This window comes from Taeniopygia guttata, chromosome 3, assembly GCF_048771995.1.
Source record: "Taeniopygia guttata chromosome 3, bTaeGut7.mat, whole genome shotgun sequence".
NCBI lineage: Eukaryota > Metazoa > Chordata > Aves > Passeriformes > Estrildidae > Taeniopygia > Taeniopygia guttata.
Genome location: NC_133027.1, coordinates 108,716,362 through 108,735,796, shown reverse-complemented (window position 1 = coordinate 108,735,796; position 19,435 = coordinate 108,716,362). Strand labels below are relative to the sequence as shown.

General features: G+C 40.7%; 1 protein-coding gene across 1 annotated transcript; it reads left to right on the top strand.

Moving 5' to 3' along the window:
* Window positions 1-37: 37 nt before the first annotated feature.
* Window positions 38-15,708, top strand: SLC4A1AP (solute carrier family 4 member 1 adaptor protein). The gene is made up of 14 exons (XM_030269204.4): window positions 38-670; window positions 1,346-1,529; window positions 2,159-2,281; window positions 3,019-3,079; window positions 3,940-4,079; window positions 4,205-4,365; window positions 4,911-4,980; window positions 8,646-8,835; window positions 9,467-9,578; window positions 10,154-10,400; window positions 11,176-11,250; window positions 12,266-12,336; window positions 13,947-14,019; window positions 15,264-15,708. Exons 1-14 carry the CDS (start codon window positions 143-145, stop codon window positions 15,311-15,313), a joined length of 2,085 nt encoding a protein of 694 aa, XP_030125064.4. The 5' UTR covers window positions 38-142; the 3' UTR covers window positions 15,314-15,708.
* The last annotated feature ends 3,727 nt before the right edge of the window (window positions 15,709-19,435 follow it).

The window sequence follows — 19,435 nt, the reverse complement described above, 5'->3', positions numbered from 1 at the left end:
CCCTCCCTGACTCGCCCCCCTCGCTGCCCCGGACCGCGCTGGGCGGCGGCGGAGCGGCCCCGGGAGCTACACACTGCCCCCGGCGCTGCCGCGCCGCAGCGCTCGTTCCCGGAGGACTCCGTTTGGCGACGGACCCAGGAAGATGGCGGAGACGGCAGAGGCGGCAATGGATGCGGAGGCCGAGCCCGCCGCCTTCAAGCGCCCGAGCCGCCCGCTGCCCGCCGCCCCCGGGCCCGGCGACCCGGGGCCCGGCCCGCCCGGAGCCCCCCGCGCCGCCGCCGCCGCGCCGCCCGCGCCGCGCTACGAGGAGCCGCCGTGGGGCAGCCGCCCACCCGCCGCCTCCGGGTACGGGCTGGAGGTGCTGAAGGGCGGCGTGGCGCTGGGCTCGGTGCGGCTGGAGGACAGCAGCTGGTTCCTGGTGGGGCGGCTGCCCGGCTGCGCCGTGTCCCTGGAGCACCCGTCGGTGTCGCGGCACCACGCCGTGCTGCAGTACCGCGGCGCCGGCTGCTCCCCCGGCGGTGCCGATGCCGCCGGGTTCTACGTGTACGACCTGGGCAGCACCCACGGCACCTTCCTCAACAAGGCGCGGGTGCCGCCCCGCACCTACTGCCGGGTGCGGGTGGGCCACGGGCTGCGCTTCGGCGGCAGCTCCCGCCTCTTCCTCCTGCAGGTGCGTCGGGGCTCGGGCGGCTCCGGAGCGTGTGCGGGGTGGTAGAGGCTGGCCCGGGTCAGGCTCGGGAGTTTTCCCGGCTCCATGAGGTGTGAGGTGGTTTGGAAGCAGCCCAGCGCTGCCGTGGTTGTTTGACCGGGAGAAAAGCTGTGGCTGTCTGCTGCCGGCCCTGCAGTGAGGTGTGGGGCTGCAGTGATGTGCTGTGAGTGCAAAAGGTATTTCGCTCCAACAGTGTGATGTATTAGGAATGTCTTTCTGACAGTATGATGCCGCAATAAATAAAGAACTAATATCTCTTTGTGAAAAAGGAGAGTGTTTGTTAGTAGGGACTTGGGCAGCACATCGTGTGTTGTACACGCGCTTCAGAAGCTGCTCATTCCTCAGATTCACCCGTGTAGTTCTGACGTGAATTTTTGCCTTTAGCCTTTTAATTACAGTTATATGTGAGCTGGATCTGACTGCAAGTACACTACAATGCTTATTTCTCTATGCCTTTCTTTTGAAAATGCCATTAAAGCTAATATATCTTGGAATGTAAACCATTTATAGTCAAATACCACTTTTTGAAGAGCTGTGTAATGTTGTGCCTGTGTTATTATATATAACCTGCATGTGTACTGGAAATACTTGGGGTTTTTTTAAAAACACTTTTGCTAATTTTCTGTTTTGACTTAGGGACCCAAAGAGGACCAGGAGTCTGAGTCAGAGCTAACTGTGACTGAACTGAAGGCACTACGAAAGCAGCAGCAAGCAAAATTAGAAAAGACAATGTTGGGAGAGGACTCTGATGAGGAAGATGAGAAAGAGGAGAGAAATGAAAGGAGTCAGAATAGTGATATGAGCTGCTCGTGGGGCATGGGTAAGGATGTATTGATTGGCTGATATGTATTAGAAGCCAATTTTCACTGAATATTAAGGTTAATATTCCAACTGGCTACCAAGAGTCACAATCCAGTCAAAGTTTTTGAGTGCAATTTAATCCTTCTGCTGCTAAAAGGAAGGGTATATGACAAGCTAACATCTGGTGGGCTCCTTTTAAACAGCAGGAGGTAATTTGCCTATACCTATAAAAGGCCATGAAACTTAGAGCTTAATTAATGCTCTTTGGGTTTCTTCTGTGATGATGTCCACACTTTCGCCCAAGAGGTGAAATTTAACTGCTTGAGACTTCTATGCAGTATAGCTATCTTTGCATTTAAACAGCAATTCCACATATTAGAGCTAGGTAAATTATCATTAATGAGCTTTTTGCAAGTGAATTGGGCTTTTTTTTAGTGAAAATGTATAAGGTTATAAGCCTTTGAAAGTAGTGAGACTGACACTGATCTGCAAAACTGAATAGTATATTGGAATAACTAATAGCAAAAATCTTTTTTTATTTGGTATAGGAATAATAAATTTAAGGGAAGTAATTTTGAAAGTTGAAATATGCTGGTGTTCTCTTTCTCATGTTTCATGGTGTTTTTTTTGACTTCTTATGTCTTGTAGGTGAAGATGCTGAGGAGGATGAGGTTGAAGAAAACCCTATTGCTGTTGATTTTCAGGATGTTCAAGATGCCTTTTATATGAAGGACCCTAGGAAGGCCTTACAGGGCTTTTTTGATAGAGAAGGTAGTTTTTTTCTTTTTTTTTATTAAATGTGATTTTTTTTTTTTTTACTCAGCCTAGTGTTACTTTGTTGTTTATATTTCAGGGGGATATAAAATGTCATGTGGGAGCAAAACTTTCTGTTATGCTGTGGGTAACATTGTTTTGGTGGGGATTTGTAGTGGTTTGTTTTGGGTTTTTTATCATTAAAACTTGATTTACCATTGTACATCTGAGTCTTAGTTACTAATTCCTAAACTGCAGTGAGTATTCTGGAATATTCTTCAGCTTGTATCCTCTGGAGTGACACTCAAACTTCACTCATGCTTTGAAGCTATGTGGAAAAATCTAAAAAAGACAAAAGGCAATAATTAAGTGGTCTAAAGTTTCAGTGGTTGCTAGTGAAACTTAAGGAATATTCACTTACTTGTTGAAGTGAAAAAGCAACCTTGAAGACAAACAGTATCTGTGAATTCAGATTGCAAATTGTTGTTGCTTCAGCATCATTTACTTTAATGCATACAGAGAAAAGATTGTTTTTTTCCTTTGAATTACATGTTCCTAAACAGGCCACTTAGAGATTTTTTGGTCTGAAAAAGCCTTGATTTTGGGAAAAAACCCAAATCAACATAAGTAAAGCAAAATCATGGTATGCAGCAAGAGCTTGTTATTCCTTTTGTTTAGAAGAATGTCCCTGCTGTAAAGATTATTCCTGCTTATTTCAATTTTGATTACTACATCAATTTTATTTTCTTCTCTAGGAGAAGAGTTAGAATATGAGTATGATGATCGTGGGCACAACAGCTGGCTGTGCAGGATCAAGTATGTACATCTCCATTCCTTTGGTACATGGAAGTTGACTGTTGAATTTGCAAACAAAACTAAATGAATTAATTGTTGTGACACACTTGGCAAGAAAGCCGGCTAAATTGAGATTTAAGCCGTGATACTGAGACAGAGGTTGATGGATCAGTGCCTGCTTCAGTGTCTGTGCTCCTTTTTTGTTCTTACAAGATTTGGTTTTCCTAGGGGATGAAAATTGGGAAAGCAAGGGTCTAGGTTATTTCAGCTCCCCTTGTTTTGAGCAGTATGTAAAATAGGAATACAAGAGAAGAAACTAGGAAACAATCTCTTTCAATTCCTAATGAGAAAGATCCAAAAAAACCCCAAACTTAATTCTACTGTTTGTTCAATTTCAGTTCTTGTATGGTATAAGAAAAATTTTGAGGGGTTCCCGCTAGAAGCCACTAATGTAATTTCTTTATAAGACAGGAGAAGGTGAGGTGAAAATTAAGTCAACAAGTCTCAACATAGTAATGATTGTACTGCTTAAAAATCCTTTGCTTTGTCATGGAAACTATTTGTTACCCACATTGTATGGATACAAGATACCAGTACTTAAAATGATTCAGGGATTGACATTTAATCTTCTAACTTTCTGTATTTCTAATGGAATAAATAGAGGAAAAATTACTGTTTGGACCAGTGAAATACAAATTGACTTACGTGATTAGGAAACCATGCTTGTCTTTTGATTGGTTCTATATGAAATGAAAAGTGGAAAATTTTGACACAAAAAAAAAGATAAAAATGAAATGGCAATGCCATTGTAAAATATCTGAGTAGCATCCCTGAAAAGCTGTTTGTATCTGAGCTGTTCTCTGATCCTTCAAACTGAACAGGTTGCCTGTGGATGATGCATCAGGAAAGCAGCTAGTGGCAGAAATTCTCCATTCAGGAAAAAAGAAGGAAGCAATGATACAATGTGCACTGGAAGCTTGCAGGCTGCTTGATGCTCGAGGAGTACTGAGGCAAGAAGCAGGTGAATAACTGTGATCATTCTAAATGCCCTAAATTAGGGATTGGAGATTGCTATCTTGAATTTGCTTTATTGCTGAGTGATATGCAAATCATTTTGTTCATTGCCTTCTTCTGTGCCTTTCTCAGTATCCAGAAAAAGGAAATCAAAGAACTGGGAAGATGAGGACTTTTATGACAGTGATGATGACACCTTCCTCGATCGAACTGGTGCTGTGGAAAAGAAACGACTGAATAGAATGAAGAAAGCTGGTAAAATAGAAGAAAAACCAGAGACTTATGACTCCCTGGTAAGAACAATTGTTATGACATGTCAGGGTTACTCTCTCATGTCTGTATTATATTATAACTAAGAAGAAATCTTAGTGGGTTATGGCAGTGGATGAAGGAAATGCCAGAACAGGATAGTTTTAAATTAGTTTTAAATAATTGGAAAACAATTCCAAGCTTTTAAGTCCACAGGACACATCCCAAAGAAATATCTCATTCTCCTTCAAAGAATAAGAATCCTGGATTGACAGGCATATGACAACAATAAATCCTGCAAAGACAGTAGGTTGTGAGGGATAACAGGTGTTGGAGGGTTCAGTGGTGGTACAACACTGCTGCAGAAGAATTATGCGTCATGTGTTAGAAATTGTTTCAATAATTTTCCATGTCAAAAAATTAATAAGTTGTTTAGGAAGAATCTAGACTTCTAATTTTTTTCAGCCCAGGAAGTCCTGGGCAAAGCTCAGAAATAGAAAAGTGGAAGTAATTTGATAGGCTACTTGAGTAACTGTTAAAATGAGATTTTAACAAGGTAAGATCTTCTAAGCGTGTTTTTCTCTCATAGGTCACAAAGCTAAAAGAAGCAGAAAATGAGCTTTCTGAAATAACTGAGAAGCTGAAGGTTTCAGGGAAGGGTAAGGCGTGAAGTTTATTTCATCCCTGTGCTTTCCATAAAGAATAATACAGAGCCGAAAATTATCTTAGGGATTTCTCTTTTCAAAGGTTTGGATTTTTTTTTTTCCAGTGTCCACTTTTCACAAAGGGATAGGAAAGTTTGCAGGTCAATGAGTTAGCTGGAGAGAACTCTTACAGTCTTCATCCAATAGCTTATATACTCTGTTTGTAGTCACTTGCTAATGAATGCAGCTTTTTTCAAAGCAAGCAGTATCTAAGTTAAAGTAAGGTGGTAAGTGTACAAGCTCCTGGAGTTCTGAGAGGGTGAGTATTATTACTGTTTATCTGCCCATATTGCTGAAAGTGACGCAATTTGAGGAATGCTGTTTTTCCCACTCCCTTAAAAAACATTTATAAGGGAGGAGGAAAAACTCATAAAAGAGGTAATATATTTTATTTCTCTTCTCTCATTGTAAACACACTGTATAAAGGAAAAGTGGGAAGCAGAAAATGTGGAGGCAAAGCAGTTGACACTTAACCCATATGTTCAGTCACCATGCCAGTACAGGAGAGTGCCATTCAGGTTCTAGAATTATGCCTTTGTTTCTAGAGGCAGAGCCTGTCCAGACCAGTGATGGTATCTGTTAGTGAGTTATATTTAAAAGCAAACTGTACCAATGGCTGCATTTTGCTTTCTGTTATTGGTAATGTCTCATGGAGTAAAAGGAAGGTGGTTGTTCACACAAAAACCTTACTAACAAAAGTTGGCATTAATAAAGGCTGCACCATTAGTTTAGTCTCCAAGAAGCCTAGCAGCAGTGAGACAGCTGGGCTATCTGCTATGCATTACATGGCTGTGTTTCTTTCTAGTTATTCAGCTCCTCACCAAAACTCATTTATATCAACATCTTTGTTGATGATTGATTATACCAGATCCCCGTTCAAAAAGCAGTACCATTCCACCAAGCATGTTCTGCATGTTTGAAGGAATTGTTTTCAGCTTTATACTTTTGATAAATATTTAGCAATTGACCAGCAAAATAAGCTAATGCTTAGATTGTCTGAGAGGTGTAATTCCAAGCTTTCCTATCTTCTGATACCTTTGTTTCTACTGATACTGTTTTTCAACAAGACTTTTGAATTACATTGTAGTAGAGACTGGGTGAAGGGAGGGTCAGGTCATTTTTATACTTCTGCTAACACTATATAATGCTATAGGCCCCTTCCCTACCAAAACCTGGTCGTGCAATCCCAAACTGTGTCTTTGTAAGTTGCAGGTGTTACACAGCTAGTTTAGAGCCTTGGAAAAAGGTGCAGTCTTGGCACTTACTGAAGCACAGAATCATTCAGTATTCAATGGGAATTCCCTAGAACTAGGCCAGGGTAAAACAAACATAGCAAATATTGCATCAATCAGCTGGTTTGTTTGGGTGTTTTCTAGATCCTTTGGTTTTCTCTTATTTGAATGCTTTAGGTTAATCACACATGTTGAGAAAGCCAGGAGCAGGGTTATTGACCATGGAGCGTTTGTACCAATGTCATGATCTGTCCAGCAAAACTGCTGCATTACACCCAGTTCTGAAACCTCAATGCCCATTTGTTTGCTCTAAATGATTATTTGGAGCCTAAAGACAAGAGTGTAGAGACACCAGTGAGTGAATGACGGGCTAAATTGCTACACCTCTTACCAAGGACTTGAAGAATTTAAGTAGTTGTCTAAAAAAGTCTCAGTAGAAGTTCACAAATTGTTCCCTGGGGTTCTTCAGAACTAATTGCTAGTGGACTGACTTGGTATCACTCATTCACTGATGCTACTGAATGCAGATCAAATATGTGGAGCTCTTCAGTCGCATCTTTGGTTGCCTGTTCAGGAAAAATATCAATAAGTTGATGGTGCATTAAATAGCCCTGTAGCTTTTTGTCACTGGTATATAAAGGATAATAGATATGATTGATTCACCTCCTAGTAATGTCAGATTTTAATTCAATAGTGTAGAAAACTGCTGCAGCAGATAAGGAATGCTAACTGTAACCCTGCAAGCTGAACTGGCTGGTATTAGGCACTGTTGGTGGAATTGAGCAGAGAATCCAATTTGCAAGAAGGGATGATCCAGCTCCCTCAGCATCATTTACTGACTGAAGCACTTACACCACTCTGCAGTGCAACAGCAAGCTCTGGATTTAATTGTGGAGCTTTAATTGTTCTGAAGAATATGACTACTCACTAAACCACATCTTTGTAATTTTATGTTTAAATCAAATTATCATTCTGCTCAGCTCCTGCCTGCAAGGAGGTTTAGACATTGTTAACAATACCTTGTCATTGTTTTTTATCTTAGTTCATATAAATAGTTGTGATGAAAAGAAAGAGTATTTCTATCAGAATTTCTCTTATGACATGTTTTGTCATCATTTGTGCTTGCATGGAGGTGGATGCTACAACTGTTTCTTATCTTTTCAAACCTATTAATTATGCACAGCTTTGAACAGTTACTGTTAGGGCTTTCGTGTACTTTCTAATGGTAAACTCTTGTTTTGTTTTATATCAGAAATATCCTTTTCAATTGAATCCATTTGTAAGCATGAGTCTTATTAGACTTTCCTCTAGGTATTTAAGTCTTGTAAAACTGCTCAAATATATACTCTCTAGAATAACTTAGTCTGTTTTATTTTAATGCATTTAAAATTTCAAGTGCTACTTAATTAGCTCAAGCTGAACTGAAAATAACTCATTGATCAAATAATTACATTTGTGCATATATACAAAAACACTTATAAAGCAGAAGATACATATTGTATTTGCCACTTTTCATTGAATATTAAAAGGCAAAAAACTATCTATCAAAAGACTTGTTAAAATTCTGGGAAGAACATTTTTCTTTGTTTGCCTCCAGGTTATTTTTGAATACCATATAACAAGTTCTGAAACTCTGTTCAAGCCAAAGAAAGGCATTTTTCTGGATCTTTTTGTTTGGTTATTTTAAATCCAGGTATTAGAAGAGTATTTCTTTTTCTTAGTCATTAGAGATTTAGTTTTACCTCCTGAGATTTATTTTAATTAGTCAAGTATGCATAATATTGTTAATATTTTGAAATCAGGTGGAGTAGAAAGACTTGTCATTACTCTTTTTCAAGTTCAAAGCAGTTTTCTTGCAGAAAATCTAGTCAAAACAAAGGTACATTCTGTGTGATTGGCCTAATGCATGAAATTTGGTTTGTATGCAGTCTTTCAGGAGTAGAAGGCAGCATTGATTGATTTTAAACTTTGCAAATGTTATGATATAAACATCCCAGAAATGTCAAAATCTGATTCCCTATGCAGTGGTGTAGGTTTTCTCTGTGGCTGGGATTAGTTTAGTTTGTGACTACAAAAAAGTCCCTAAGCCACTTTTTCAGGGAGAGCAGATCTTGAAGTGAGATGAACAACCAGGAATAGCACTCACAAAGAAACATTCTGTTTTAAGAGAGGCTTTTTTAGATAAGTGAATTAAAGTTTACTTTCAGGCTTTTGTTAGGAGAAATGCTTTCATCTTTCTGGCCTAACAACCTCCATTATTTCACAATTCAACAGAAACTCACAGAGAGGATAGTTGTTCCTATGTACATTATTCTCTAAAGGCAGGATCTGATGATTACAGCTATGTCTCCACCATAACATTATATATCTTCCCTTTATCTTGCCTAGTCCAGTCCCATCCAGCAGCTCAAGATTCTTTGGATGAGTTCATGACTGAAATAAAATCAGGATGCACGTTAGACAGCGTGGCACGAAAGAAGCTTCACTTGCGGTCGTTTGAACTGAGGAAAGAGCAGCAGAGACTGAAAGGGTTAATAAAGCTTGTCAAGCCTACAGAACTGCCTGAGCTGAAGCCCCAGTAAGTCTTGGTGAAAACATAAAAATTACTTTTCCCTTTATTCTTACCCATGGGCAGTTGTGCAAGCCCAGTAAATAGGCAGCTTTCCAATCACAAAAGCAGGACAGCCTTCCAGACTACCTGGCTGGAACTGAAGAATTTTACAGGTACTACGTACAACATAAAACCCACTTTCACTCTGTGAAATGTATTTGGAAGTCAAATGTAGTGGCTGTTCAGCTACTGCCTAGCAGCACCACTGCAGTTTGAGAGGGTGTGCTGGGTTCATTTACTAGTGGCAGCTTGATTAGAGGTTAATTACTTAATTCATTTAAATTAAGGTTTGACCTCCAAGTGTGTTTTTAGATATAAATATGTGTGTACATATGCAGTTGAATTCGAGGGAGTCTATGTGATACAGAGGGGTTTTTCCCTTGTTCGTTTATTTTTTGCTTCCTATTATGGCATGTGTCTGAATCCTACAACATATATGTAGGATGGAGGAATCATCTCCTGCAGCATCCTCCATGGATGCTGCAAGTGGGAGAGAGATAAAAGGGTTTTTATATATCCACTTCTCATAGGCAGACTTTTTTATAAGATTTGTTTGATACTTCGTATACTGTTTCCCTTTGTGTCCAATTTTTATTAGGAGTGGGAGTTACAGTCTGAATGCAGAGAACAAGCCTAAAAAGATGAACCTGCCTCTCTTTGGTGCAATGAAAGGGGGAAGCAAATTCAAACTGAAAACTGGAAGCCTAGGGGTAAGTTGGATTTGTAAGTGTTGCAGGTCAGTGGCTGTTTGTGGGACCAGCTTCTCAGGCTGTGAAGGCCGAAGGTGGCAACTGTGTCTTCTCACATGCATGGAAACAGCATGGAGGTGCAGCCTGTGGAGTGGAAGGTGCATGGCCAACGAGCAGGGGCTGTTGGATGTCATTTGCTGCCAGCAGTTGCCATTCTCTGTCCTTGTACAGCCAGTTTCCTGGGGCTCAGCTGTGGCTAAAAGGCAGTGGATCAAGAGAGGCAGTCTGGGGACATGAGGCTGAACCAGTGCTCTGCCTCAGCAGCCAGTCCTTTTCTTGTTTTTCTCCATCCTCATAGCCAAGATCATATCCATGATTGATGCAGTTTCCAGTGTGCCTCTTATGAAAAGACTGCAGACATGTTTTTTCATCTTCCATCACTACTAATAACTTTTCCTTAAACCCTAACTATTTGTCAGCCTGAGAGTGTTTCCTTACCAGCTGTCTCAGGCAGTAGTGTGTGTGCTTCTCCTGTAATGAGTATCTGTGACACCTGCCTCTGTCTTGGCACTGATGCCCAAGTCTTTGTCTTGCAGAAATTGCCTGTTAAGCGTCCAGACATCCCTGAAAACTTGTTAAAAACAAAAGATGATGGACCAGAGGAGGAGGAAGAGGAGGAGGAGGAAGAAGAAGAAATGGAAGAGCAGCAAGAAGCACATGCACTAAATAGCAGAGTGTCAAACCTAGAAATGAAGATGACAGTAGAGAAAGAAACAGGGAAAGAAACTCATGCTCCTGATGGCTCCCCTTGCAGTAACAAAAATCCAGAACCCCTTCAGGATGGTAAACCATTGTTTCTGATTTTTCTAGTAATGAAGATGAGTCTGTTACTGCTGAACTTTTAAGAGCTATGCGAATCAAATGTTTGAGTCACAGGTTCTCCAGACTACTTCTTTTCCATAGCTTTTTTTGCCATGAGTCCAGAGTCCATGTGGCAGCAGCTGAGTTTCACATGGTTCTAGGTGAAACTCTGCTTGGCAGTCAGTTTTTCATGCTTTTTGGTGAAATAGAACAAATCTCCTTGATATAAGGAAGTCCTATTTTGATATGCTGTGTTTCCATTCAATTGGTTGTCCAAATGAAAACAACTGCAATGTTTTGTTGGCAGTTAAAGTGACATAATAAGAAAACGAATGTCTGTGCAAAACTTCAGATCCATTTGTAAGGAGGAAAAACAATTTCAAAAGTGGTAATGGAAAGGTACCTGTGTGGTATCTCCCATCCCTCCTTTCCTGTATCAGCCTGATGCATTTGAAAAGTCAGTAATGATGTTTCTCAGTGAACAATATGTTCACTGATGATAACAGAAAGTTACTTTTAGCTTTTTGGCTTAATGCTGGACATGTTGCTGCAGAAAAGCGTTTTAACAGATCATAGAATTTTCTTCATTGTAGTGCAGTGGACTTAGTGGATGAAATAATTTGGAATGTTTTTGAGAGAAGAGTTCTTCCTCAGACATATGTAGCAAAGAGTTCCCTTTTGTGCTTTGCCTCAGGGATGCACTATGCTCATCAGAGTTACTGTAGTGCCACTAAGCTCTTCCTTTTTTGTGCTACAGGGATTGATTTTCTGCCTGAGCCAAAGGTACTGAGGAGTGAATCTCAAATGGGACCCTCTCAAGAGAAATCTCAAGGTGAACAGTACAATACAGATTATTTTTTAATAGCATGTGGGTTTGGAAACTAACTAAAGAACTTATTATCTTATGTGGGTCAAAGGAAACTGAGCCTAATCCAGAACCTAAAGAATCTAGAATTGAAATGAAGATTGTGTTTTGCTTGGGAAGTGGAAGGGGTATGATAAAGACTGGGCACTTCCATTATATTACAGCTGTCCTTGCTTTTCATAGTCATTAACTGTTTAGAGGTTTTTTGTTCCAAAATATCAGCATGAGAAGAATAATTAATTTAGGAGACTATGATGATGCTTTTTCCTCTGTTATTCTTTAGCACTTGCTCTTAACACCACAGAAGGACAAAACTTTCTTTTATAAAGTGACAAATAACATTAGATAATAATCTGCTGGTGACCTAGATGATGCCTCTGCGTGTATGCACAAAAAAATCAGATCTTGAAAATGAAAAATGTTGGGTGTACATGGAGGAAATTTTTATGACCTTTCTATTTTTTTGTAACTCAGACTCCTTAGAATCTGTCCATAGAGAGCCATGAGAGTATCAGTATTTCAAATACTAAAGGGCAGAAAACCAAGGAATTCTTTTCACCATCCACTCCTGAAGTTTGGTGTTTGTTTGTTTGGCTTTTTAAAAAGCAAATTTGTCCTGCACATTTCCTGCTCCTTCCATTCTAAATCAGTCACTGCAGTGATTACGGGTAGTGTCTTTTAGAAAATAAATATCTTGACATTAACTCAGCTAAAAAGTTAATAAAAGTTAATATTATAGAATCACTAATAGAGGATCTTACTAAACTATATTCAGTTACATGACAGAGTGTATTTAACATAAGTTAAATCTAGGAAAAACAATAAGATGTTCAGTATTATTCTCAAGTAAGAACTGAGGTGCAGTGAGACATCTTGGATTTCCTTATGGATGTTTAAATTTTTATGTGAACTTCCTATAAGTTTATATCTGTAGAATTGGTAATTTGTACTGTGTCATAAAACAATTCTGCTTTCTTCCCAGCATCCAAGTTAGTAAATAAGGAACCTGAAGAGACATCTGAGAAAGTTAAGAAAATCAATAGTTCAAGCAAGGTCAGTTACAACACCATGATTCCTGCAGCTCAAGAGGAAGTAATTTGTATTAAAGTATGTCAACTTTGCACATTTTGGGACTCAATCAATTGTTGCTTTCCTGGAGCTGGGAAGGATCTTCTCAGACAGCCTAATGATTATTGTAAGGCATCCCACCCTTCTGCTGACTTGGTGACTGTACTTGGTGGACCATGAGTTCTGACCATTGGGACAGTTTCTTTGTGGGGACCATCTTAATTTTAGTCCTGCAGCACTTGCTGAACCTCAGATCCCTGCATCCTGTGTGTGCTGACTGCTGCTTTGTTAGTTCTGGCTGAGGATCCAGGGATTGGGTAGGCACAGTCCTCAGAACTGTCCTTTGTTGCTGGCCTCACTAAAGATGCTGAAGATATCAAGAGTTTATTTATGCTGGTAAAGCCCAGGTTTTACCACTTTTATGACTATGGGAGGACAAGGCAGTTTTTCATGCTGAAGCAGTCAAGTCAGCACCTCTCATCAGCAGAGAGTTTGCTCTAACACTGAGCATTCTCCAAATGCCAGATGGCTTAGATGTATTCTTTCTCCCATCACAAATCACTTTTTCCACATGCTGTCTCTGCCTTTGGGCTCAGATCTTGCATGGAAAGTATCAACCAGAAGTCAGTTGGGTTTTTATGGGTTTTTTTTGGTTTGTTGTTTTTTTTTTCTTTTTGTAATATTTCAATAACTTTGAATCATGTAAAACTGGAAAAACAATTTTCAAGTGGTTGTTCACAAGCTGTATTTAAAAGCTGTACAACTCTGCAGTCTAATGTTTTGGAAAACATTACTCTTCTAGAAAAGTTATTGAGGGAATGAAATTTGTTTCAATTGCATAACTTTAGACTGTAATGCAGAGTAATGCAAATCAGTGTTGAGTAACTTGGCATTATTTTGATCTCTCAAGTCTTGCACTCTACAGCTGTATGATTTTTTTTTTTACGTGCAGTTGTTGGAAACAAGTTGTTAAAAAATGATGCTGCTGTGGCAAAATCTAAAAATCTAGGGACAAAAAGATACTGCTGTGTCAACAACTTCATTGCAAGTGACCTGTTGTGGTTTGCTTTTACATTTCAAGATGCCAGTGAGACCTGAAAACAATGAGCATTCTTTTCTTTTTGAAAACTAAATTACCCTTATATAAAACCTGAACTTTTATAAACTCCAGTTTGAAAGTCACCTTAAACCCCAAGTTTTCAGTGATATTGTGCATTGAAATCAGTAGAGCACCTATTGAAAATCCTACTCTAACACTTTTCCCTGTATAAAGAAATCCTATGTCAAATGACATCACCAAACATTAGGATTAAACTGTCCAGAAGTGGACAGGTTCTGTTTTGAGGGGGAAATTGGACTGGATGATCTCCAGAGGTCCCCTCTAAACAGCATTTTTATTAGCTGTGACTCTAATGGAAATAAACTGGATCTATTTGAGAGTTTGATTTTTCTTCTGTATTAGTGTTTTCATCCCTGACTCTTGTAGAAATAATCCTCACCTCTCATTATTTGTTTCTGAATTAGTGAGGGATTTCGTGGCTGTGACACAGTGGTGGAGGGGTACATCACCTTAAAAAATCTTCCTCTCTTTGCAGGTCCAACAACCTTTTTTTTCCTCACAGTACCCAGATGATGACCCAGACTACTGCATATGGATTCCTCCTGCAGGTATCAACCATTTCCCTACTAGTTTTAATCTCATAACTCAGGAATCTTCCTAATAAGTCGTCAGGATGTCCTTGCAAGTCCTTGACAAAAAGCTAATTCAGGAATACTTTACCCAGAACCCGATGTTTTGTGGCATGCTATGTCCCATGTTTGTTGTATGGCCATGCAAGTCTTGCAGTTAAATACAGACCATATCTGTAGTAGCTTCATGGCAATGGAGAGATGCACCTGAAGTTTGTTTTTCAGTTTTGTAACACCTGAGGGAGCTAACTGCATTCACACATGGTGGTATGGTAACCTAGTTGAAAGATGAGCTCAAACCCATGAGTGCTTAAGCAATGTTAGTATAAATAGTATAAATAGTTAGAATAAATGCTTCAGCAATGTTAGTATTCTCAGTTTTCACAGAAGTCTGTGAAATTTAAAAATGCTTGTTTGCAGTTTTTTGCAAAAATCATTGTAATACAAACAACTGGGTCAGCTGTTTTAGAGAAAGTCTCAATAATGCTTTGGTGAAGGCACTGAATAATTAATGCATTCATCCAACATAGGTTAAACTTGAATTTTTTTTTATCTTTAGTTCCAGGGTGTTTTTAGCTAGGTGAAGTTATTTTTAAATAGGGTAATGAATGTTCAGTTTCTCTAAAATAGAAAACTTATTTTCGTGCATTGAGGTTTTCAGAGCAAGTTCAAAGCTAAGCCTTCACTTGATAGATTCATTACTACAATTTTTGTAAGGCTGTTGCAAGGTTATAGAAATAAGAATAAATTTCACTGAAGAAAATTGTTATCTGGTGAATCATCCTTCAATGAAAAGATTGCACATCTGTGACATATGAATCTACAGGAGCAGAATACTGGATTCAGGAACTCCAAAGTATAATCTGAGATAGTTAAGCAAGCTGTGTCCATAAAAGGGAGCTCTGTTTTTTGGCTCTGCCTGACAATAAATAGTCAAATGTTCCTTCTAAGCTGGCATTATGAGGACTCCAGAAAAAAAAAAAAAAAACAACAAACAAAACAGCCACAAAAACAGGAGCACCTGAGGTAATCCTAACATTGTCAGTAAAATTGAAATGAATTCTAAGAGTAAATCAAAAGACACATTGCAATATGCAGTCTGACTTTTTGTCCTCTGTGCTTGTATGGCTGGTGCTACCTAGAGACTTTTTCACACAGGAAAACACATTTCTCTTAGGTGAGGGGTAAAAGGAATAATTCAACTCTTCCTCTTTGTCCATTAGGTCAAAGTGGTGATGGCAAGACTCATCTCAATGAAAAATATGGCTACTAAGCTTCCAGTGCCCCAGAGTACATCTGAGGCTTGAAGGACTGCTTTGTTTTGGACTCTCTCACTACACATTTGATGACAGATAAGAGACTTGGATTTTCAGATGCTGTTTAAATTCAAAGGCATCAGCAGCTGCTCTGAGTCTTAGCTCTCCCTGTGTGTCCTGTTTGTCTTCCAGATACTTTTTTAAAGTAAAAGCCCACACATTCTTCTGCCTCTTCTTTCACTTTTAGCCTTGTTTGGTTTGTTTTTTTTTAATTTGGCTTGAAACTGTAAGCTCATTTTTCCTTTTGTAAATAAAAGTAGACAAAAATATTAAAGGAATATACCTCTGTATACTTACAGGCTTGATAAAATTTGTTCATATTCGGTTTATGCAATTAAAATAAGAAACACTACTGGTTTCTTTCTGTGGCTGCTGTTTGAAAATACTGGTAAACACAACCTAAAACTTGAGGGTAAACAGTCTTTGTCTGGAGGAATCCCCTGGGTGACTCAGGATTGTCCCAGAGCCTGTGCTGTGGTGAAGGCAAGGTCATGCAGGAAGTGTGAGGGTCTGAATAGCTGTAGGCACAACCACACAGGGACAAAGAAAACTGTAGAAATTACAGTCTTGAAAATCAGAGACACACATCCTTTGGGGTGCTTCCACCAGCCAGTGGTTGCATCCTCATGGACAAATCACAGGAGGGCTCAGCAGAAGCTGGGGTGAAGGGATAACCATACAACTCCTTACTTAACAGGCTCAAGCTACAAAACAGCATTTCTGTCTGTAATCTTCAGCATATGGAGCAGGGTTTTGTCTGCATCTGCACACCAGGCTGGGCAGTCTAAAGCTTCCTGCTTCTGGCAGAGGCATATCTTTATGTAATCCAAGGAAAGGCTGTTGCCTCTCTATTCAAAATGCCAGACCTCATGGGTTTCACAGCTGTAGCACTTCCCCAGAGTGTTGTTCAGTTCCAGGGTGTACCAGGCAACTGCAAGGCAGTTCATCACCAGCAGGCCTGGCAGGTTGCAGACAGGAAAAATAATAATTTGCCATTTATGCTCATGAAAAGCACTAGGGCAAAGAGCCCATGTAAGTGCACCTTTATTGTTACCATCCTGAAGTAGGTGGTTGGTGTATCTTTTCATCAGGGGCTGCTTTGTAGTACAGATGAAGGGCATTGACCTGCTGCCAGAAAGCATCTCTGGGGATAAGGGCCTGGACAGTTTGGTCCTGGCTAAGACCATGAGCTCCCCATCTGTTTCTTTTCATAGCAGCTCACTTGTGCTCCCATCTGAATTTGATGGTAAACCCCCTTTCCTCAGGCCATCCATCTTTTCTCCATTGTGTAACATGAACACCCAAAGGTCACCCCCACTGGATGGTTCCAGTCATTCTCATGGTGGCATTTGATAAAACCATGGAAAAAGCACCCATTATATTTAGAAGTTGTCCTCCCATCCATGATCACTTTGCTGTCCCCAAAGCAGTTTCTCTCCTGATACTCAACAGCTGTGTAATGCACAACAGGTTTGAATGTTCTATTTTGGGCCAGCTATGTATGTCATACATCAAATACCTTTTTCTTCCAATAAGAGCTATAAACCAGTACGTGGACATGGGAGTAGAGGTCACCATATTACACAGAAATGGATCTACACAGCAATAAAGCTTCATCTTTTCATCAACTCCTTTCTCATCCACTGTGTGATAGGCCATCACCATTATCTTATCTCTATGATCTGCAGGCCTCCCTCCAAATTTTTACATCTTGCTGGCAATAGTAACACAGCTATTCCTGCCAGCCAAAGATATCCTGATGGTCTGTGTACATGTCAAGAATTGCTTTTTTGTTGTTAAGCACCACACTGTGCAGCCTATAATAATCCTCTTGTGGAAGTGGGCCTATGTAACTCTGATTTTTTTGTTAAAAAATGGAGGAAATAACTTTTGCAATAACTTGATACCCACAACTTAGGGAAGACTGCTTAGTTTCATGACTCAAAAATGTAAAAGAAAATTAAAACTCTGCTTGCACATCAGTTTAACACCCTGGGTAATTAATTGCAGACGTTTTTTCTTTCAGAAGCTGCCTGACAATGGAGCAGCCATCATAGCCTCTGGCATTAGAGAAGTGTAGCCCTGAAATTTGTGTCATTAAGCATCTGACTGAAGTCCACGTGTCTCCTAAAGCTCTCATTCTCTTTTAATTTTCCATGGCACTCCTTCATCCCATGGGACATCTGGCACTCACTCCATGGCAAAAATATAATTTGGGCCATGCACGGTTTCCTGCATGTTCCATCTCAAGAGGAGAGCCCTGCCCTGCTCATGGGGTTTTGATTCCAGACATGGAGCACTGCTGCTGGCTTGTTACAGGCCTGTTCATGGCACAGACTGCACTTCCAGCCTCTACCTTTGAGGTGCTTTTCCACATAAAACCAGAGCCAAACAATCTGGGTTTTCCAGGCCCATGCAGCAGCCTGCAGCTGGGGCATCTCCTCGTGGTGGTGTGAAGTGCATGGTCACACAGCAGGCAGAGCTGGCAGTAATATTTACAGCTGTGGCTGTGATTATAGGTGTATGGCCAATGTCACAGATATTTCTCACCCCAAATACTTTTCCTGACCTCCCTAAGCCCACAATGATGTTCACTGCATCAGAAGAGGAAAGGGCCCCCAGGATATCTAGAATGGTTCCTTGGCTTAAGAACCCCCCAGCATTTTTTTCCATTCAGATGAGAGGATGATGAGTACATTAACATGCAGCAGGTCCCTGAACAAAGAGATCCCACTCAGCATGACCTTCCCATGCACAGAACACTGTTTTTTTCCTGGAGCTCTCTTGCTCTGCTCAACAGTTCTGCAACACTCCAATCCCTCACTGCTACAAGCACTCTGAGACCTCCAGCAAAACAGAAAGAACCATCACTGGTGGGTTTTAACCAGGCTGCACTGATTTTTTGGCTAACATTAGAATGGAGATAGGCTGTGGAGTCCTGTGTACCCCACTCCCAACAGCTTTTACTGTCAGAGTAGTGGGCGGAGAGCCTGGTCACACGGCAGTTCTCTTTGGCTTTGAACAAACATAATGACTCAGCCTGAGACTTTTCTCATCATTCCTATTGCTTAAGATAACAGTGCAAGGCTGCAATGGAAGCTGTGGGAAAGACCTGAGCAACACCACCAGGATCAGACATTTGCAATAAGTCATCAGGAACTTGCTCTGTCCCGTCTCAAACAAGTGCGTTGTGAGCTTCATGCATCCACACCTCATTCAAATTACCAAACCTCTCCTTTTCCACATGCCACCTCACCCTGAACCTCTGGAATGACCATTCCCACTGCTGTGGAAGCCACAGATCGGGCCAATGTCTCTTTTACCATCCTCTTTACATTGGAAGGTGGGGGTAGAGACAGACTTTCAAATACACGCCTTGTCAGGGCAACTGCTTCCACCATAAGCAGTCTGACAAGGACAGTGATGGCTGTGTGCTGGGTTTTCTGTCTCATGTTTGCTATATTGTCCAATGGATAAGGAAACTTACAGCAAAGGCTTCATCCCAGGCATAGCTGTAAGGTTCCCCTTATCAAGGCAAGAAGATCTCACCTGCCAACCTCTGTGTGATATCTCCACATCAGCTTGCAGGAACATTTTATTCCAGATGACTTGGTGACTTGGACCCAGCACTGCTGCATTTCCTCTCCATTTCTTCCGAAAGCACAGATGAGAGCAAACAACCTCCAGATGGAGCCCACGATGCACAGACCTCACCACACCTGAGGTGTCCTGCGACCCAGGGAGGACTCCTGGCTGTACCTGTGGTTATGGTCCCTGAAGGATGCTTGTCTAAGGAAATCTGAGGCTGCATGTAACACTCCACTTTTTGGAACAGAAAGGAGCATTCAAAAGGTTCTTCAAAGCACTCAAAGGAGCAGAACACCTATTTGGTTACCTCCTTGTCAAACTGTGTTTGCAGCATTAAAAAGCTACAGGACACAGAGAGATGTCATTAACGAGGAGCCCATCCTGTAGCAGCTTGCAGGCTTTGCTCCAGCATTCCCCAAGTGATTGTTTAAAGCTGCTGTCTCCTGCACAGAGGGCATGATTAGCTCGTATTTTCTTTGGAACATGTGTTT